We start from the raw sequence: 23,227 nt of genomic DNA on the forward strand, positions 1-23,227 counted from the left end.
TGCTCATCCTATCATGCACTTGATGACTATTTACCACAAACCCCAATCATCAACAACAATGACAAAACATTTTTAAATTTTTAATGCGCTTTTCTCCCATAGGACCCAAAGCACATAAGCTTGTCTCAGATCATTACATAGTGAGGACTATGCGGGAAAACATTATGTGATCATAAATGCCCGACTAAACAAGTGGCTTTTCAGTTTTTGTGTAAACGTGTACAGGGTTGGAGCTGTCTTAATTAAGTTTGGCAAGGCATTCCACAAGGTAGGGGCAGCATGACAGAAAGCTCTGGCTCCAAAGATTTTTAGTTGGACTCTGGGGCTGGTCCAGTTATTGGATCCTCCTTGGTCAAGTTATTGGATCATCCTTTTGATTGATAATACACTGTACATAATCATTGTATGTTGCTCACTCTCACTCTCTAACAAGGCTGTTACTGCTTGTGTCCATTTCTTAATGCAGGTGTTTCTGTGATTTCACAGCAGCACCAGCAGCAGAAAATGAATGAGGGCATGAGGAGAGAAGACCTAGTTAGAAAGGCAGATTTGAGAAAATGACTGCAAGTATATTGATGCCTCCCCCCCCCCCCCCTCAGCAAGCATGGATTTCCAGTGGTTGCAATCAATACATGCCTCAGTGGGGAATTCAGAGATGCTATTTGTGGGACTCCATTCGGCTCACTTATATGGTGTTAGGGAGGAGCAAGCAATTTTCTACATTTAGAGCTCACGGCTAATCAGGTGTTGTTCACTTACCAAACTTTCCCATGAGAAAGGCCCAGTGGTTAGCAATGCAGTTGGTGTCTTGCTGAATGAGTGCAGGCAAGAAGGTGCCTCCCTATTAACCCTTTGAAAGAGTGGCAGTTGGCAATGATGTACCCTTTATTGAAGGCCAGTGCCAAGATTCTGCATGTTCCCAAGACTGTCAAAGACTCAAATTAAGCCTATGGCATCATTAGTCATGTGATGTTTGTTCTAAAATAAGGTGCTTTCCAGCAGGGCCGGGCCAAGGCAGAGGCAAGAGAGGCTCCAGCCTCAGGGCGCAGTGTAGGAGGGGGAGCACAAATCACTCAGCTGTCATTCCCCTATTGTGTTTTAAGCAGAGAGAAATAACAAAGGGAATACATGACAGTGACTGCAAGCCAGATAACTAGAGATTAAGGTGTTGGGGCCCTGGGGTGCCTCTTAGTCTAATAGCAATCAGTGTATAACGGCTGGGCGGGGGGTGGAGAGATGGAGTGCCGCACCTTGGTGTCTCAGCCTTGGGTGCTGAAGGACTCTCCAGTGTTTAGGTATGATATGAGCAGCTTTTTACCCAATAACCTCTATGAATTGCTGCAGAATTGAAGGAAAAGGGGAGTTTTTTCCCCTGATAGCAATCACTGAAAGGAGAGAACCTGTCACCACAAAGTAAGGTATACCAGCCCACTGTGACAAAAAAACAAGATCTTGAACAAGAAATGAAACAATGCCCCCCCCCCCCCCCCCCCCCCCACACACACACACACACACATTTGTATGCATTTTCCCCCTAGTAAGTAAGAATAAAAACAGTATTATACTTTAAATTCAGTGGAATCATGGGAGGGTTTTATAATCTGGTGAGTGAGTATTCCAATGCAACATGCTTCCCTGCTCTCTAACTCTGGCTGGGTGGGACAGAAGTGCATGTGCATCACCTAGGGTATACACAGGGAACTAAGAAGGCAACAGAGCAGCCTCCTCACGTATAAGAGGCTAGGGGCGAGAATTTAGCATTAGGTAGGCTGCTCAGGTGTAGTCTTATTGCCTCTGTATACGTTTCTCTAGGTAATCAGCCTACTTTAACATTAAATCAAGAACTGTTAGCAGCTACAAATGTTCAAAGGAACCCTATAGCAGTTCAACTGGGAAATTAATTTAATTGGCTGAAATCTGGCAAATTGCAACAGTTCAATCTGCCCAGATGTGAACAGATTTTTGAACAGCTTCTAAAAATCTTGCAGAATGAAGTTCTGCATTCTTACACTTATGGGAGCAGTTAAAGTGAACCCAAGGTGAGAGTTTTATGGAGGCTTCCATATATATTTACTTTTAATCAAAAATATTTTTTTTCAACCATAGACCCTTAGCAAGCATATGCAGATCAGGTAATCCGGTGTTTCTGAAAATATTGTCAGAACTGACAAGATTAGCTGCATGCTTTTTTCTGGTGTAATTTAGACACTTCTGCAGCCAAGTAGATCAGCAGGGCTGCCAGGCAACTGGTATTGTTTAAAGAGACACTGAAGCGGAAAAAAAAATATGATATAGTGAATTGGTTGTGTACTATGAATAATTACTAGAAGATTAGCAGCAAAGAAAATATTCTCATACTTTTATTTTCAGGTATATAGTGTTTTTTCTAACATTGCATCATTCTATAATATGTGCAGATTACACAACACTCAGCATTCAAAATGAGTCTTTAAGAGCAGTCTGTGAAGTAATGACCTCTCCGCTAGCAGAGAAAAAGTAAACAGTTCACTTACAGTTGAGATAATAAAAGTCAGATAGCAGCCCTCTCCACGACTAAGGCTATCATTCATAAAGCATTTCCGCATGTGGAAATGCTTAAAACAGCTGACTTTACCGACCACTCGGCAAAGTCAGCATTCATAAAGCCTCTTTCCGCATGGAAAAATGACACTACCGACCAGAGTGATAAATCACCGCCTTGTGCGGTGATTATCGGTACAAATGTAGCAAAATGTTCATTCATGAAGATCACCGCAAGCGGTGTGAGGTCGGGAAGTACCGCTCACTCTGAGGTGACGATACCATTGTAAGTGAATGGAGACACACAGACCTCCCAGGCAGCTGCAGCAGAGCGGAACACGGAGAAATGTATCAACTCGGCAGCTTCCGTGTCTCCGCAAGCCTACCACCTGCCTACCGCCAGCTTAGTTCGGGGAATCTCCGCACTGCTTCCGCACATGGATACATCTTCATGAATGCCCACCCAGAAGTCTAAAAATCCGCCAGCGGTGTTTTCCCGCACTGATTCTGTTTACCGACAGCCTGTTCATGAATGATAGCCTAAGACTTAGTCAGAGAGTTAATGGCTTGTTTGCATAGAAATAAGTACTGGAGTTTCTTAACTCTTCCTGTACTGGAAACAATTAGACTGATGTATCTGATCTTAATGTTTTATTTCTTAGCTGTACTACACATACAAATCATAATATCATAGTTTTTTTTCGCTTCAGTGTCTCTTTAAAAGGAAACAAATATGGTAGCCTCCATATACTTTTCACCTTGGGGTTCACTTTAAAAAGGGATGTGTAAATGTGTAGGGAATTTATAGATGAAATGCAATGAATCACAGTGTTATCTGTCTAGAATATTCTTACTTAAGTTCATAATACAGTATGTTGTAATATTTTCATTGTTATGTATTTGGTTTGAAAATACACATATTAGTCTCCTAATAAATATTGTTTTTCTTTCTTGTAGGAATGAAATGAAGACATTAAGTAGAATGCATAGCCAAATACATTTATGGTTTTTGCCAGTGCTTCTCATATACTCAAGACTTCCACACAGTACCTTATCCTGTCCTCACCCATGTGCCTGTTATGTTAACACTGAAGTCCATTGCACTTTCCGATCACTCGCAACAGTACCAACAAAGATACCAAAACATGTGGAAAGAATTAATTTGGGGTTTGTATCTTTGCATTTTGATCTAATGTTCAATGTTTTTATGTCTTTCATTCAAAGCATACATTAAAAGGCTCTGTGCTAGCATTATGTAAAATATTTAATACTTTTGTTAGCATGATTTTCATTATAATGTATGTATAATATTGTCACAGTTTTCCATGGTACTTTTCTGTACTACTGTATGCATCAGCTAACTGTACACATAAATGCACAAAAAGGGAAATACAGATAATGCACAGCGGCATAGTAAATGTATAGTACATATAAACAGAAACTCTCTCTCTCTCTCTCTCTCTCTCTCTCTCTCTCTCTCTATATATATATATATATATGTATATATATATATATATATATATATATATATATATATAGAGAGAGAGAGAGAGAGAGAGAGTTTCTGTTTATATGTACTATACATTTACTATGCCGCTGTGCATTATCTGTATTTCCCTTTTTGTGCATTTATGTGTACAGTTAGCTGATGCATACAGTAGTACAGAAAAGTACCATGGAAAACTGTGACAATATTATACATACATTATATATATATATATATATATATATATATATATATATATATATATATATATATATACCATAGGTCGGGAGATCCCACGGTGGCATCCTGGCTTCTCTCCCAGTCTCTCCGCACAAATGGCTCCCGGCGACACCGGGCCCGAGTGTCGACCTTCTCTTCCAGGAAGATGACGGTAGTCGTCATCACGCCAGCCACCTCACATCATCACGGCAGCCGGCGTGACTGTACTGCGCATGCGTGGTTTAATCCAGGAAGAGAGGGCCCGACACTCGGGCCCGGTGTCGCCAGGAGCCATTTGTGCAGAGAGACTGGGAGAGGAGCCAGGACACCGCCGTGGGATCTCCCGACTTACGGTGGGCTGCAGAAAGCCCCAGGTAAGTACCAATTTCGATTATTTTTAGAGCTCGGAGTCCCTTTAAATAAAATTAGGCAGTTGCATAAATTTGGGCACTGCTGTCATTTTATTGAGTTCAAAACCTTTAGAACTAATTATTGGAACTCAAATTGGCTTGGTAAGCTCAGTGGCCCCTGACCTACATACATAGGTAAATCCAATTATAAAAAAAAAGTATTTAAGGGGGTCAATTGTAAGTTTCCCTCCTCTTTTAAATTTCTCTGAAGAGTAGCAACATGGGGGTCTCAAAACAGCTCTCAAATGACCTGAAGACAAAGATTGTTCACCATCATGGTTTAGGGGAAGGATACAGAAAGCTGTCTCAGAGATTTCAGCTGTCTGTTTCCACAGTTAGGAACATTATTGAGGAAATGGAAGACCACAGGCTCAGTTCAAGTTAGGGCTCGAAGTGGCAGACCAAGAACAATCTCGGATAAACAGAAGCAACAAATGGTGAGAACAGTCAGATTAAACCCACAGACCAGCACCAAAGACCTACAACATCATCTTGCTGCAGATGGAGTTACACACTTTACACATTACACTCTGCTGTGTGCAGAGGAAGCCTTTTCTCCACCAACAGCACAAACAGAGCCATTTGAGGTATGCAAAAGCACATTTGGGCAAGCCAGCTTCATTTTGGAATAAGGTGCTGTGGACTGCTGAAACTAAAATTGTGTTATTTGGGCATAACAAGGGGCGTTATGCATTGAGGAAAAACAACACAGCATTTCAAGAAAAACACCTGCTACCTACAGTACAATATGGTGGTGGTTCCATCATGCTGTGGGGCTGTGCGGCCAGTGCAGGGACTGGGAATCTTGTCAACGTTGAGGGACGCATGGATTCCACTCAGTATCAACATATTCTGGAGACCAATGTCCAGGAATAAGTGACAAAGCTGAAGCTGCGCCGGGGCTGGATCTTTCAACAAGACAACAACCCTAAACACTGCTCAAAATCCACTAAGACATTCATGCAGAGGAACAAGTACAACATTCTGGAATGGCCGCCTCTGTCCCTAGACCTGAATATAATTGAAAATCTGTGGTGTGAGTTAAAGAGAGCTGTCCATGCTCGGAAGCCATCAAACCTGAATTAACTAGAGATGTTTTGTAAAGAGGAATGGTCCAAAATACCTTCAACCAGAATCCAGACTCTCATTGGAACCTACAGGAAGCGTTTAGAGGCTGTAATTTCTGCAAAAGGAGGATCTACTAAATATTGATTTCATTTCTTTTTTGTGGTGCCCAATTTATGCAACTGCTTATTTTTGTTTAAACAATTATTGCTCACTTTCTGTAAATCCAAAAAACTTCATTTCACTTCTCAAATATCACTGTGTGTGTCTCCTATATGATATATTTAACTGACATTTTTTATCATAACAACCAACGATTTATACAGGAAAATCATGACGATTAACAACATGGCCCAAACATTCGCATCCCACTGTATATAGATATATACTGTATATCTTATCTTACTAATATTATAAATGTGAAAGTTTGGATGTTTGTTACTTAATCAGGCAACAATGGCTGAATGGATTTGAATGAAATGTGGCACACACACAGTACATTACCTGGAATAACATATAGGATACTTTTATCCCCATAACCAAAAAAGTTAGTGGAGACAAATACAAATTTCACTGGGAAAATGTAAACTGCAGCCATTCTTAAACTGATAATGGTAGGGTTCTCAAACATTGCACAGGGTGTCACTGGGTGACTGGGATTATTCATGAAAGTGGGTGGAGCCTACAAAAGCCATTCAGAATCCACCTATTGATTTTTAAGGGGAATATTTCATTGCTGCCATTCTTGCACTGTAAGGGTCTGAGCCCACTAACGTAGTTGTGTGCAGTTGTATCTGCTTTTCAGAATCTTTAACATTGATGTGTTGCTGAAAAGCGGACACAACTGTGCACAACTGCGTTAGTGGGCTCAGGTCCTTAATGGCACAAGCCTCAAACCTGGTACAGTTGGTCATTGGGTGACTGGGGTTCAAATTCAGAAAAGGGGTGGAGCCACGTACAGCCAATCAGATTTGTTTCATTTCAATGCAAATTATTGATGCCAAAGACCGGAAAGCTCACAAACTAAGTCATTGGCCTCAATTCACGGAGCATTATCAAACGTTTATCAAACACTTTATCAAACGTTTGATAATTTACCTCATGGGTAAAATCTCACTAAGGTGTTATATATTTGTTAATCGTTTTATCAGTAAAACATTCAATAAATATATAACACCTTAGTGAATTCAAAATTAGATTTTACCCATGAGGTAATTTATCAAACGTTTGATAAAGTGTTTGATAAAACTCCGTGAATTGAGGCCATTGAGTAATTCATTGTTAGGGTTAGAAAAAGTGGACACAGCCAACACCAGCCAAATACGTACCCAGGCAACGCCGGGCCATCAGGCCATCAGCTAGTATATATATATATATATATATATATATATATATATATATATATGTGTATATATATATATATATATATATATATATATTTATATATATATATATATATACAAGAAAACACTACAGTGACGAACCCTATCCATAATCCATGATAGCTTAAAGTCTAAGTGATTTGTTTACCGATTACAATGGAATTGTGGTTTGCAAGCATAATTAGTTCTGTAAACATACTGTAATCCAAAACATTCTTATGTCAAAGCGAATTCCCCCATAAGGATTAATGGAAACTCAGGTGATTCTTTCCACAATCCAAACATTATAGAAAAATATTTAATATAAAGTACTGTACTGTATAAAATAAAGATGTAAACAAGACTTTCACTATAACTAACAGAATCATTGCTATTTGTTGGCTCATCCTAAACTTTTTTTGTGTGGGATTGTAACAAGGAACTTATACAATAAACGTTGCTTTTGACTACTTTTGAGGATTTCATGGAACATTAACATTGTACAGTCCCAACACTAAGATTAAAGGGAAGCTTAAAAAAATAATTTCAACTTACCTAGTTACCTGGGGCTTCTACCCGCCCCCTGGACTCATACTGTGCCCATGACATCCTCCTGATCCCTTCTGGCCAGCTGCGGTGACCCCCGCAAAGCTGGGCAGTTGCCACCAGTCAGAGGCTACCGCACATGTGCTGCCCTGAGCCTCACACACCTCGATTATGCTCCCATGGCTGGGATTGTTCTGTGCATGTGCAGTAGTGATTTTAGCAGAACAAACTCAGCCACGGCATCCCAATCAGGGTGGCGACCTCCCAGCTTTGCGGGGGTGCTGCTGCTGGCCGGAGGGGATCAGGAGGACGTCATGGACACAGTATGAGTCCAGGGGGGTTTGGAAGAAGCCCTAGGTAAGTTGATTTTTTTTTTTAAGCTTTCCTTTAAGTACAATTAAGTACAATCCTGCAGCGATAAAGGGAGACAAACCATTGGCTCACTTGTGATGACGTGACCCGTGTATACGTTTTTTTAGCTTGTATATCATGGCGTTGCTTGTATATCAAGTCAAAATTTCACAAACAATTTTGCTTGTATTGCCAAGCGTTCTCAAATCAAGTAAGTCTCAATTCAAGGTTTTACTATTCATTTAATTTTGCTGTTGAAATACATACAGTATATATATATTTGAGATAAACATCCATTCATTCATATGCAGCATTTTTTTTTGAAGCTGAGCTTCTAAGTGTGCGATGTGGATGTATGAAGGGAGTGCCCCATTAAAGTGATTACCTAGTTTACAAGCACAGCAACCTCTTACTTACCATTATGTATTTACTAACATTATGTATCTAGTATGGCGAGTCTATACATCAGAACTATTCACATCTCTGCTCTGCTTTGTTACAGATTCAACAGTATTCAGTCAGTACCTGAGAATGCATTTTCTGGGCTATCAAAACTGGAGATGCTTTTAATACATAGTAATGAGGTGCAGAACATTCCCAATGGTGCGTTTAGAGACCTGAGTTCTCTGCAGGTAAAATGCTTAATTTTCATTACATGTGTCCAACACTGCTTTTAAATAAATGACATGAAAGTGTCACTTGTGCTCTAAGAGGATAATAACATTCAACAGGAAGCTGCTTAACAGCGTGCAATGTTTTCTTACTAGCTTGCTCTGGTACAGCAATGAAGTCATGTGCTTGGTCACTGTATACAACACTTACATCACTGTAAGCCTCCCGCTGCTTATCTCTTCCTGTGGGTAAACTAGCCTTAAAATCAGTACTTTAGTGTTTTGTGAAAGCAATTCAGCTCACAGGGATTCAAATAGAGTTGAATAATTTTACTATAAAAATGTAGGATGTAGGATTTGAATGCATGAGTTGAATACAGGAATAACTATCATCAGCTTCCAAACATGTGTGGTAACTGAGCAAACTTTATTGCTGTGCAAAGTCTTATGATGTTTAACAGAAGAATTGTCAAAAATGTTATAGCTCTTGCCATCACAATTCAGTGTCCAGAGATAATACATATTAGCAGGCTTACATAAATCGGAGCCAGATAATCCCCAAGGCAGAAGATCTAGATGAAGGTAGTTCTTGTGGTTCCCAGAACCCAAGGTCACCTAAAGCAAAAAGGAGAGGCCAAGTAACGGTAGTAATATACTGATAAAGGTGGGTTACAAAGACTTGCAACCACCATATAGGTCTGGAGAAAAATAACCACCACCATACAGGAACTAGTCGGTCACTCTATTGGGAATCTTGAAGTTTATTTGAATAACAAACTGAATGTTCTGGCTGGCACAATTTTGGTTGAATCAGTTATTTTGAGTGAGTTTTGTGCTTGATCATTTGGGCGTGACCATAGGCCGCTGTACACACTATGGCTATAGCCTAAGCAGTAATTTAGGCACGGAATATTTAGGGCTATGGCAGGTGCAGGAATTTTGCAGGGGCTAGTGTTAGGCATATGTAGGAAGGGAAGGGCTCATCTGAGGGTTTGGAAACAGAAAAGCAGAAAATCAGTAAATTTACCAACAATGGTAAAATGATATAGTAGAATATCTGTAAATCTACCAGTATTCTACTAACCGTTAAATCCACACCCATTTTACATTACACTTTTCTGATCCCCATTCCCCAGAAGGGGTAGTCAAATTTCGTATCTTACCTAGGGCCCCATTTCATGTTAAAGAGGAACTGTCAGCCATAATATCTCAGAAAAAAAACACATGTATAAGTAGATAAATACTTGCTCTATGCACATAACATATGTATTGCACTGTCCACGTTTTGACTTTAGTGATTTTTCTATAGTAAAAAAAGGGAAAATCCTTCTTAGAATTCGCCATTTTAAATATGTCTATCTTGAAGCCAATCCTGATGTAATTTCCTCCCTTACACTCCTCTTTATGATTGTGTATGCATTGCCTGCCCTCCTCCCAGTCTTCAGGCACTCCCACCCAGCTCTGCAATAGAAAGTGCATTGTCTCAGCATGAGAAATATTGGCCAATCAGAGAGGAACAGAGGTGTGGCAGGGGAAAACAGGGGGGGAGAGGCTTCAGCCAATCAGGCCGCATTAGTTAAGCCTGAGAGGAAAGTAAAGAAGCAACAAAAGACAACCCAGAAATGCATGCCCTGCAACTTCCTTTGTGCAGGAATGTACCAAATAAGAGGCAGGTAAACTGGGGAATGATCATTTATCAACAAGAAATGTAATAATTACTTTTAACTTTTAGATGGCCTGGTCAGCATCCTTATTACTTGTTTACCAGATAAAAATAAAGAATTGATTTTTGATTTTATGCCCGACAGTTACACTTTAATCCTCCGATATAGTTAGAAGCAATGATGTTGTCCAGTACAGAAACTACAGGTGGCAGCAGGCCAGATTTGGGTTTACTAGTACCCCTAAAGTCTACATTTTTAGCTAACTATTACTTAAATACACTGTATACTTTCCTAGTCAACTAATCCTTGGCTTCCTGTTAGGCATACCTCAGAGGCCCATCCTATTAAGAATGCCATTTGTGACTTTAGCCAAACTCAAGGAATGTCTCAGGGCTGCAGAGTAAAGATGGAAGTATGGGAAAACTAATTTAAATGTAACTATTTGCTTGAATAGATTTTTTGAAGTTACATGCCTGGAGAAATCATGGGAAGGTTCACCTACTGAATACTACTTCATTGTATAATTTTCCTTTTTGACTTTAAATGGGCTGGAGGTCGCAACTGTCTATGGAGAAAGACTTGGGCTAAGTTTCCACTGTTCTGGCATGCATCTTAAAGGTGCTGCCACCACTTGTTGTGGTGGGAGAATGTATCTGAACCCCTCTAGTGGTGATGTGCACAGCTACAGGGATTTGCATGTGAGATGTGGTTTTATGTTGTCAACAGTCCTTTTTTTTCCTGCCTGCTGGGTTTCACTGCCAGAATTTGCATTCGGGGAAAGGGACGGGAATTGCAGCAGTGGAAACCTAGCCTATGATATCGGTCTTACATTGTATCCACCTCTTCTTCACTCACTTAGCTGCTCCCATTGGCCAACTATCACTACAGGCTTAAAGGACAGCTGAAGTGAGAAGAATATGGAGGCTGTCATATTTATTTTCTTTTAAACAATACCAGTTGCCTGGCAGTCCTGCTGATCTATTTGGCTACAGTGGTATCTGAATCACACACCTGAAACAAGCATGCAGCTAATCTTGTCAGATCTGACAATAATGTCAAAAACACAAGATCTGCTGCATGCTTGTTGAGGGTCTATGGCTAAGAGGCAGAGGATCAGCAGGATAGCCAGGCAACTGGTATTGCTTAAAAGGAAATAAATATGGCAGCCTCCATATCCCTCTATCTTCAGTTGTGCTTTAAAGGACAACTTAAGTGAGAGGGAAATGGAGGCTGCCATATTTATTTCCTTTTTAAACAATACCAGTTACCTGGCAGCCCTGCTGATCCTGTGTCTCTAATACTTTTATCCACAGACCCTGAACAAGCATACAGCAGATCAGGTGTTTCTGACATTATTGTCAGATCTGACAAGATTAGCTGCATGCTTGTTTCTGGTGGTATCCAAACATTGCTGGAGCCAAATATATCAGCAGGGCTGCCAGGCAACTAGTATTGTTTAAAAGGAAATAAGTATGGCAGCCTCTATATCCTTCTCACTTCAGTTGACCTTTAAGTTTCACTCCAAAAATGCTTTCTAATGCAGTGACATCAGTAAAAGATTATTTTTTTTACATTAAACATTTTAACCTGCTTATAATAGATTGTTCTATACTGGGCCCTATGTCCACTGCACAATTTTATTTTCTTACAAAAAGACTTAAAAAAATAACAGTAAACATATTTTTAAAGAATCCAAGAATCCTATACAATAAAACTGAAGTGTCGCTGCGTCCAGAGTTTGCAGTGTCCCTGTGTCCCAGGTTTTTTGTTATGTGCGCAGTAACGGACAGCTGGGACCAGGGAGCTGGGAGGATGAGCGAGGTGGGTGGGTGCGGGCGAGCGAGCGATGTGGGTGAGTGCGGGCGAGCGAGCGATGTGGGTGAGTGCGGGCGAGCGAGCGAGGTGGGCGGGTGCGGGCGCGAGCCTGCGTCTGGCGCACGCTCGGCGCGCGGCGGTTGCGTGCGTAGAAAGACCTAAAGCCCTTTTTTAAACGGGCTTGGGTCTTCTAGTGTTCAATAAATTGATAGTCATTTTAGCAAAGATTATATTTTTGGGAGTCAGTTTAAATGGCTGATGTACTGGATTTCCGATTTCATAAGTAATTTTTCTGTGTGTTTTAACTAAAAAATAGGTCTAGCACATTGAATAAGATTGATAGACAGAGATAGATAGATAAATACTATCAATGAGGCATTCTTATTTGGATCTTATGCATTTTTATTTTCTCTACAGGTTTTCAAAATGAGCTACAACAAGCTAAAAGTGATTAACAGCCACACATTTCACGGACTGTTTGGTCTTACCAGATTACATGCTGACCATAATAAAATAGAATTTATACATCCCAACGCATTTAATGGCCTAACAGCATTGAGACTACTTCATCTAGAAGGAAATTTACTTCACCAACTTCATCCCAACACCTTTTGCACTTTCATTTTCTTAGACTATTTTAGACAATCAACATTAAAGCATCTGTATATATCAGATAACATGATACAAACTCTTCCTGCTGGTATGATTCAAACAATGCCTTTACTAGAGAACCTGTATCTTCATGGGAACCCATGGGCTTGTGACTGCCAACTAAAGTGGCTACTTGAATGGGATGAACAATCTAATGGTAAGTCTTTTTTAAAAACAAAATATTTTTCTTTTTTATGTAAAATTGCATGCTAATGATATTCAAAGATTTAAAGTGTACCAGAGATGTCAGCTATTAAAGATTTTTACTTACCTGGGGCTTCCTCCAGCCCCATAAGCATGGATGCATCCCTTGCCATCCTCCTGCATGCCTCCGTTAATCGACAATCAGCTCCGGTATTCAGTGACATCAGTAGGGGGCCTTCTGCGCAGACTGGACCTGACTGAGTTGAATACCGGGAGCACCGGGTAATTAAAAAATCTTTAATAGCTGACATCTCTGGGTCACTTTAAGGTACTACGATTGCATATGGGGGCAAATACTTGCTTGTGGCAAAACCACAGCAGATTTGTAGATCTGGTTAGAATAACTTGAATCAGTAGTTCCTTAGAGACAATTAGTCTATAGATATATTTACATTTATGTCAGGGGAAGAGGCAGCAAACAGTTTGGTTGGCACCTGTCTTAGGAGGTACAATGGTATTTTGGCAAGGTAATCAAGTTTACCAAAACAAGTCTTTCTCCTGAGTTGCCTCGGCTCCCACCCCTTTAGACATTGAATCCTTGTTATCTACGCAAAACAGATACTGTAGGTTTAGTTAGAACATCATTAAACATGTCAACAGCTTCACAGCATACAATAATCTAGGAGAAAGCCTTGCTGTAATTATAAGTACACTGTTTCACTAAACCAGAGGTGTATCTAGGGTATGGCAGGTATGGCTAGTGCCTCATGCGCCAGATGATAGAGGGCACAGTGCAGAAGCTATGCCTGCAAAACTTTACCTCTGTTCTCCTAATTCAGCTGACTGCAGGAGTAAGTATCATGCTTACCTGCAATATGAAGAATGCATGGGCCTGCCTGAGAGAGGGGGTTAAGATGGAGGCGATGTAGATGGTTGAGAGAACATATCAGGTCATTTCAGCACCATGACTTGGGCACCGAACCGCTTATTTGGTTGCCCGATGCGAGTAGTAGCCTATCAGCATTTACATAAAATGTAATGTTGTTAGCTGATTGTAGATGATTTCTACTATCGGTAGTTTTGTGGATGAGATGTAATTACTTTTAGGGGGATTAAGGCTAGGCATTAGGAGGGGGGGGTTAGGTTAGGTACCTCCTTGGGGGGTAAGGTTAGGTACCTCTAGGCAGGGTTAAGATTAGGCACCTTAATTGGAGGGTTAATGTTAGGATAGGGGCTCGGTAAGCCAATATTTTACTGCTATTGGCTTATCTCAGTTTCCAACTCATGCAGCTCTCCGATAATATAGAGAAGACAGAGAAAGTAGAGAATTGGAGGATGGAGAGAGAGTAGAGATCATAGTAAAGAAACTAAGGATAAAGGAGAGAGAGCTGGAGGGAGAGGGATAACCCACAAATTAAATAGAGAGACAACTTCCCCTCTTTGCATTATTGGGGAGGGGCTATATCTGTCAGGATTGATCAGATTGAAGTGTCCAACATTTTGATAATTATATATTAGCCCATTAACTGCAGATTCGGCATTAACAGCTGAGCCGGGTCGGCGGTACTCACTACCTTGTTCTCTGCCTAACACTGTCCTCTCTTGTGCCAAACACTAACCTCCCCTCTCCTGCCTACGTATGCCTCTGCTGCCAGTAAGCTGGACGCAGGGTGAGCTGAATGACAGCTCACCCTGCTGCTGCTCAAGTCTCGGGCGGCGTTAAATACTACTTCCCCTCCGAGTTGTAGCAACTCAGTAATTAGGGGTCTCACGACTGCCAGATCACCGAATTACTCTTGTGCGGGGCGCGCAGCATAGGACTAATGCTATGACGTTGCCCAGCTTCGGTTCTCGGCACTGAGGGCCAGGCGCCGAATGACCTGCTTCTCCTCTCCTGTGCCCAACACTATCCTCTCCTCTGCCTAACACTACCTCTCCTCCTCTGGACATCAATGATATGACTCTTTGGACTATTGAATCAATTCTATTAATCTGAACAAATTAAATAGCAGCTTTACTTCTGTTAGTGGACCCAAAATATCGCTATTACGGTTGAACCGGATAATTGATCATCAAAACAATTACAGTACATAGTTAATGTTCACTAACCTCCCCTCTCCTGTGCCTAACACGAATCTCCCTCTTTCCTATACTTAATGCTAATCTCCCCTCTCCTGTACCTAACACTAATCTCACCTCTCCTCTGCCTAACACTGACCTCCCCTGCTCTGTTCCAAACACTAACCTCCTCTTTCCTGTCCCTAACTCTAACTTTTCCTCTCCTGTGCCTAACACTGACCTCATCTTCTCTGTGCCCAACACTAACCTCCTCTCTCCTGTGCCTACCTCTAACCTCCCCTCTCCTCTGCCTAACACTGACCTCCCCTCCTCTGTGCCTAATATTAACCTCTCCTCTCCTGTTCCTAACACTAACCGCCTCTCTCCTGTGCGTAACTCTAATCTATCCACTCCTGTGCCTAAAACTAACCTCCCCTCTCCTCTGCCTAACACTAACCTCCCTTCTCTTGTGTCTAACACTAACGCTTCCTCTCCTGTGTCTAACACTAACCTTCCCTCTCCTGTGCCCAACATCAAGCAGTACAACCCTAGCAATGTTATTGATTTTCAGTCAGACTTCTGCTGAAATCTAAGGTGCCCTTCAATAATGCAATCTTGATAGTACAATTTTACCACATCTACGTAGTAGAAGAATAAACTGAGGGAATATACTTTAGGTAGTCCCTCATATTGCATTGATGTAGCAATATTGTACAATCAAGATTGTATTATTGATGGCCACCTGTGCTGAAAATGAATGGGGCAAGGTGATATATTAAGGTGCTCATTAACAATGCAATCTAGAGAAAGATCGACCTTACCATCAATCTGATAGTGTTTATTTATCAATAGTTTCATTGATCCATTTTTAGCATCAATTCCATTTGAAATGATCAGATCATTTTTAATTTTGTAAACCCATATATGGGCCTGACTGTTTCCTGTCGATCAAAATAATTGGATTGAAAGGTCTATTGTTCGCTAAAATTGTATCATTAATGGGCACCATTAATTATTGCTATACAACTCATATCTAATTAGGGAGTTTATTTTTATTTCTCTTGTTCATATAAAATATAACTCACTTTAGGGCAAAAAGACACCATCCTGAGCTGACTTATCACCTGGGTAGAACAGATAAAAATGTTGAGCTCATTTTGTACAACAAACACCTTACACATCTGATAGCACTTTTTGAGTCAGATGCTACAACCATCTGGTTTTTAAAACTGTCAATATTATCAACGAGAAAGTTTTTTTTTTTTTTATTATTACTAGGTCATGCAAGTCAATTTCCACACAGACAACTAATAGATAGATACATCTGTTAAGTATTCACCTTCCTAGTAAAACTAATTTGTTAGAAGAGTTATTCATTTATCAATACACACTTCCCTCCAATGGGATCAGTTTCAAAGAGAGCATATCATGAAATATTTAGAGGATATCTGAATTAGTCAATGTCAAATGTTTAGCGCTGCCCCGCGTGTTTGAACTTTCAAATCTCCTTATTGGTCCTTTAATATGATGTGACTCCAGTGACCAATAAGGAAGCTAAGGAGAGATAATCATTTGACATTCTATTTTAGCTTAAAGAGGAACTCCAGTGAAAATAATGTAATAAAAAAGTACTTCCTTTTTACAATAGTTATGAATAAATGATTTAGTCAGTGTTTGCCCATTGTAAATTCTTTTAAATCCCTGATTTACATTCTGACATTTATTACATGGTGACATTTTTACTGTTGGCAGGTGATGTAGCTGCTGCATGCTTTTTTGGCAGTTGCTAACAGCTGTAAGCAGTTATTTCCCACAATGCAACAAGGTTCACAGACAGGAAACTGCCAGGAGTACCAAGGTCCTCAGAGTTTCTTGTGGGAAGAGTTTCACCACAATATCAGTCATACAGCGCCCCCTGATGGTCTGTTTGTGAAAAGGAATAGATTTCTCATGAAGAGAGGGGATCAGCTACTGATTGGGATAAAGTTCAATTCTTGGTCGGAGTTTCTCTTTAACAACTTATATCTTTGGAACAGCTTATTTGTTCTGGCATGCAGATTTTAACCACTGATTATATGTTTCACAACAAATGTTCAGTTTCCCTTGTCCATATTTTGTTATGACATTATTTTAGGAATTGATGCAAATCAGCCTGTTGGGTAATAAAAAGTGAATACATGCATTTTAATGGAGAGAAAAGACTAAAGAGCATTACTATATTTAATCATATTTACTACATTAGATTCCTGTTTAAGCATCTGTATGAACATAATCTTTATATGACAAAGCTAAATATAGCTGGTGAATTAACATACCACAAGTTGTCTTTGATGACTCGAGCAAGACTTATAATTACAAAAGCTGACAATATGATATGCATAAATAGCTGTGTAGTTTTGTAATGCTTTCTTACTAAATATACACCTGTGCTAAATCTAATGTAATGTGTAGCAGGTGTCCTTGAGTTCAAAGAATGTAGTTAATAAGATTATTATGTCTACTTGCAGCCTAGTAAAGACCTTATTTGCTTTGAAGTCTTTGTATTTGTATGGATATGTTGTTTTAACATATGTTCCATCTGTAGCACTTTATATTTCAGATTGTAATATTTCATATTTCCATAGGTGTGTTAAAATGCAAGAAAGACAGATCCTATGAAAACGGACAGCTGTGCCCAATGTGCTCAGCTCCCAGACATCTCCAAAATCAAGAAATCCAAGGTTTGAAGGACATGTCTTGTTCACGACCGTTTATCTCCTCAATACTCAGGATAAACAGCAGTGATGCTTCTGAAGATGACGATGATGATCAGCTGTCTATGGAAATAAATAAAGATTTTCTGGGACACATCATTCTAAATATGACAGACGAACATGGAAATAAAGTCAACTTAGAATGCCAGATAAAGAAAACAGAGGACTTCAGTAAAATTCAGTGGAACCAACTTCACCTTGAAGAAATTGATATCAATGCAACATTTGCTTTGAATTTAGAATGTCCCATGACCCGAGATAACTATGAAAGACTGTGGAAGCTGATAGCTTACTATAGCGAGGTTCCTGTAAAATTGGAACGGGAACTATTGTTTACAGATAGCTCAAAACTAACATACAGATATAAGCAAAATCTAGACCATGATTCCTATTACTATACAGGAGTGAAGGCCGTCATATCTGCTGAGCCGGAATGGGTGATGCAAAGTGTTGTCAAGGTTCAGCTGAACAGAAGGCTGAGCACTGCAAAAAAAGTTACTTTGTCTTTCACTACACAACTTTCACAATCACTTCACACAAAAGATATTCAGCATCCAAAGAATAGTTGGGTCATGATAAACAGGAATGGGAGAATGAAGACATCTTACAGTGTTATCAAAGGACAAGTTGCTCAGATAAACTGCAACGTAAAGTATTCTGAAAACCCCACTATAGAATGGAGTCTACCAGATGGAACAATATTAAAAGCCCCATATATTGACCGCAATAGTAGGTATTCCATATCACCAAGTGGCCAGTTAGTAATAAAGACAACAGATTTTGCTGATTCTGGAGTATATTATTGTATCGCCAAAGTAAAGCATGAAGTTGACACCTTACCTATAAGGGTAGTTGTGCAGCCTCCAACAAATGACATCTCTGAAACCAACATTAAAGTGGTCACCAAGACAGTTGGTGAACCCCTTATTTTAACTTGTGATGCCCATGCAAATCCAGATGCCGAAGTGAACTGGATTTTACCAAACAATATTATTATTAATCTGGGGACAAATAAAACTAGTGCATACTTTTTAAATAATGGCTCAATGCTCATTCCAAATACGAAAATTACAGACAGTGGCCTTTATAGATGTATTGCGGTGAATCAGTATGGAGCAGACTCTTACAGTGTGCAAGTAGCTATTCTGAAAAAGCTCTCTGAACATTTAAATAAGGTAACACTCATTAAAAAACAAGGATCTGCAAAGCCAACGTATGAACTGATAGATGATGACAGAGGGTCAGGGGAGAGAGAGGTTGAAGAGGAGAAAGAAAAATATTATAATGTGAAGGATAGGGTCAAAACTGGAAAAGGTTCTTCCGCAGGTAGAGGCAAAAGCAAATATGGCAGAAAAGAGAGAAAGAAAACAACTGTGTTCAAAAATACAGACCAAGATAAAGACAGTAATATAGCAGAAGGACGAAGGAAATTTGAATCTAGAAAACGATTAATAGGGGAAAACAAACAAATAGATCCTAAGAAATGGGCCAGCATTTTAGCCAAGGTTAGAGGAAGAAATGGTCTAAAAACCACAGAAATTCCTCTTCTGACCACATCAGCAGCCACTACGTCATCAGCAATTAGTCAAGCGGTTACAACTCCATCTTCCCTACATGAGCCACCATCTGTGTCAGAGTCAGAATCTGAAATTGTGGAGGAAGCATCTGCAGATGAAGATGAATTATTATTTGTCACGTCCGCGCCAAAAGTGACCATTAGGCAATATGAGGATTTCACCACTTTGCCAGATGACACTTCTTCAGCTGTGACTAAAGAAGAAACAGTTGACTACAGTGAATTTCCACTAATAGAAGAGACTGAAGAGACTTTGACAGAAGAACCACCTGATTTACAGAGCACGTTGGCTACTTCTAATTCTGTTATTCCGACACTTGAAAATATTGATACAGATGACTCTATTTATTCAACAGGTGAAGATCTAAGACCTTTTACAGAAGATGATGATTTAAGCAATGAGATTACAGAACAAACAAACATACACACAACAGATGAACAAGAAAACCTTTTTGACGAGTCTTCTACTGTGGAAACTCAAACCCTCATTACAGACTATGATACAATTATTGATAGTTTTGAAAATAATGTAATTAAAATGTTAACAACATCTTCCTATGATACACCACCATACAGAAGACATAAGCCGTCCACAATAGTGATGACTACACAAGTTCCTCTTGAGGAACCTTTTGCCTCAAATGAAATAGATGATATCTCACATACACCAAAACCGACTTTACCAGATCTACATTCTAATAAGGATATCTATACCTCTTGGGAAGTAGAACATGGCATATTGCCCCCAGCTACAACTGCGGTCACTGGGAATGATGAAAGGGATTCAAATACCCTGGATGATATAATAATTACATCTACAGGCTTTATGCCGACATCATTAACTACAACTGCCAGCTATGATGATTTAGTGCCTGTATTATCTGCTCCAGATACACTTTCTTCCGTAGAAGATGCAACTGAAGATAAAAATACTATACACTCCATTAGTTCCAATAAAAAACTTACTGGCATAAAGAGTATATATGACTCCCAAAGAGTTTTCACAACTCTTAGTGTTTCCAGTGTGCAAAGACAAGCTGTAACATCTGATATTGCAAAAGTAACTACAAAAACCTCACAACCTGTCACTTATAGCAACATTCAGTATCCTAGACGAAAAAACAATGGAAGAAGAAAATTTCGACCAAATCGTTTTAGACACCGCCAGAATAAGTTTCTTCCCACCGTGCCTTTTGTGCATAGTGATATAAATAGTATTACACAAAAATCACCTATTGCAGACCTGTCAACAAGCAGCCAACCACTAGATAGCACTATTTATCAAAATGTTCAAATCACTCAGCAGCCAAACATTCTTACATCATTTAAACCTGCAGTTCTCCAGACTTCAGGCACATCAGAGAGAAGTAACATAGCACAATATACCACACCTTCAGTACAAACAACACAGTTATCTGAAATATTGGACCTGCCACTCATCCCACCTGTTACAAGAGAAGAATCAGAAGAAATATCTGCTGATATAGACAGCACAAGTAGTGTTCAAGAATATGTAACAATATCAAACCAGAATGAAATTACAAAAGAAGATAAGTTATTTGATTATCTTAGTACTACACAACTTTACACCCTCGCACCCACTCCTCCATCATGGCCTGCAACAGATTCAGTTAACACTGATGATGATGATGGCGATGATAATGATGAACTTTATATAGATATAGATGATCCACAAGCAATGACCACTGATGTTGCTCAGATCTATGAACCCCTGGAAGATTTAAATAATGCACAAAATAATATTCCCAGGCTGCCTTCCCCAACATTGCCACTACATACCACACCAATATCTCACTATTTCATAAACCATTTTAACAATGCACGAAATATACCTAAGCAGCCTCCTACCACAACAATAGAAAGAACAACACAAAAAATGACATCCACTGCCAAGAAGGAAGAAATTTTTGACAGAAAAGTATATATTTCTCAAGGAGGTGAAGGGACCCTAAGCAGGCCTGTTCATCAGCATACAACCCAGAGTTCTGCAAAATATACGACTATATCTCCAGTTACAGGAAACACTTTAATTGCCACCACACGTTTCCACTTAACCTCCCCAAGCATTTATCTTGAGCCTACTCAACCTTCGATTCCTAAGAGTAGCAGTGGTCATGAGGCTATAAAACCTTTTGCTCCAACAAAAGTTACAAAATCTATGCAATCAATCACCCTTTCTTCTAAGCAAAATGAACTGGATTCACATTCTTCCAACAAGAACAAAATGTTTGTGCAGTCAAAGGAAGAAAACTTTAAGGATACCTACACCACAAAATCAAACAACAGCCTTGTTTACAACCCAAAATACCAACATAATCCTCGAGTAGTGCCTAACCATCATCATGCAATAGCTCCACCTTATTACAATCCTGCGAGAGCCACCATAAGACCACCTTACATTGGAACACATGGACCTCTTCGCTATTACATCACAAATCAACCTCTTTCAGTAACCAATAAACCAGAAATAACAGCATACACAGCACAAAGTCTTGTAGAAAGAAAAACATATACACCGCATGTGATGACAACAACACCCACTACAACTACCACCACAGTAATTCCATTATACAGGCCACGGCCAGTGACACCAAACAAATACAATCAAGGGCAACGAATAACACCCCATTACAGGCCATTTGGAAATAGTTTCATCACGGACAATAAAGGTACAACAATAAGATTTCCTTATCATGTAAATCCATACTATATAAATCCAAGAAATCCACATCGCTTCAACAGAACAAGACCTTTTCTCTTTACTGCCACTTCTAAACCAAATCATCCATCATTTGTAGCACCAGATCATGTAACCCCCAGAACATTTACAACAACATCTAGTGTAACTTTAAGAACTACTACAGTGCCTGCTCCAGCTACCACCAGAGCCTTGGTTTCTACTACAAGTACTACTATTACAACACCTTATATTTCACAAACCCGACCCTACTGGCATTACTTTAATGTTCATCAAAGGCCACGGCTTGTGACAGGTGAAGCAACATCAACAAGGCAACCACCAGTAATTCCCAGACTGCAGGAAAGCAAACCAAAGATCATAACTACTGGATTCCAGTCTGTATCTCTGCCTTATGAAATGGATGCGGTTTTTCCATGTGAAACTACTGGTGAGCCTAGGCCTTCCATCACTTGGACAAAAGTTGCCACAGGTAAATCCCCCTTTTAAGTTTCATTCTTTTATGTATTTATTTTATTGCTTTTATTTAAACAAATAATACAAGCAGAGTTTGGGACTTTTCTTAGACATGAATACATTTTGATGATTCGCATAGGTCCAGTAAAAACTGCCATTAGCAGGTAGCAGCAATATTACTGACACTAACGCCAGCATAGTACCGTACATTGTGCATTTAGTGCAACCCGCAATACATGGGTAACACAAGCACTGTTATGGTAATGCGCTTTACATTACCTGTGTAACACGCATTACTATAGCAACAATTGCATTACTCATGTACCTCGGCTCCTGCTAATTGCAGAATGTGTGGTAATCTACTGACATTAGTACCAGGAATATTGTCGAGGCATGCCAGCTTTACCGGTGCTACATTAATCAGGCCCTAATTCTGTAACTCCTCTGAAACAGATCAGAATTCAGTTTTCATAGAGAGATAAGTAAAACATGATTTTTTTTTTTGCTCTAAGTTTTTGCACTTTGCATACAACTCTTTGCTTATTTAAAGAGACTCCGTAACAAAAATTGCATCCTGTTTTTTATCATCCTACAAGTTCAAAAAGCTATTCTAATGTGTTCTAGCTTACTGCAGCACTTTATACTATCACTGTCTCTGTAATAAATCAACTTATCTCTCTCTTGTCAGACTTGTCAGCCTGTATCTGGAAGGCTGCCAAGTTCTTCAGTGTTGTGGTTCTGCTATGAACTCCCCCTTCCAGGCCCCTCTCTGCACACTGCCTGTGTATTATTTAGATTAGGGAAGCTTCTCTCTGCTCTCTT

The 23,227-nt window shown here is 39.7% G+C and overlaps 1 protein-coding gene across 3 annotated transcripts in view; it reads left to right on the forward strand.

The window, feature by feature from the left end:
- The window catches only part of MXRA5 (matrix remodeling associated 5), an 86,562-nt gene that overhangs the window by 48,106 nt on the left and 15,229 nt on the right, over nucleotides 1-23,227 (forward strand). For all 3 annotated transcript variants that reach the window (XM_068269917.1, XM_068269918.1, XM_068269919.1), the window contains exons 2-5: nucleotides 3,478-3,687; nucleotides 8,461-8,590; nucleotides 12,466-12,856; nucleotides 17,526-22,421. In XM_068269917.1, the coding sequence (XP_068126018.1) occupies nucleotides 3,485-3,687; nucleotides 8,461-8,590; nucleotides 12,466-12,856; nucleotides 17,526-22,421 (5,620 nt within the window). In that variant the 5' untranslated portion in view covers nucleotides 3,478-3,484. The remainder of the gene's footprint in view (nucleotides 1-3,477; nucleotides 3,688-8,460; nucleotides 8,591-12,465; nucleotides 12,857-17,525; nucleotides 22,422-23,227) is intronic.

Source organism: Hyperolius riggenbachi, chromosome 2 (genome assembly GCF_040937935.1).
Source record: "Hyperolius riggenbachi isolate aHypRig1 chromosome 2, aHypRig1.pri, whole genome shotgun sequence".
Lineage (NCBI taxonomy): Eukaryota > Metazoa > Chordata > Amphibia > Anura > Hyperoliidae > Hyperolius > Hyperolius riggenbachi.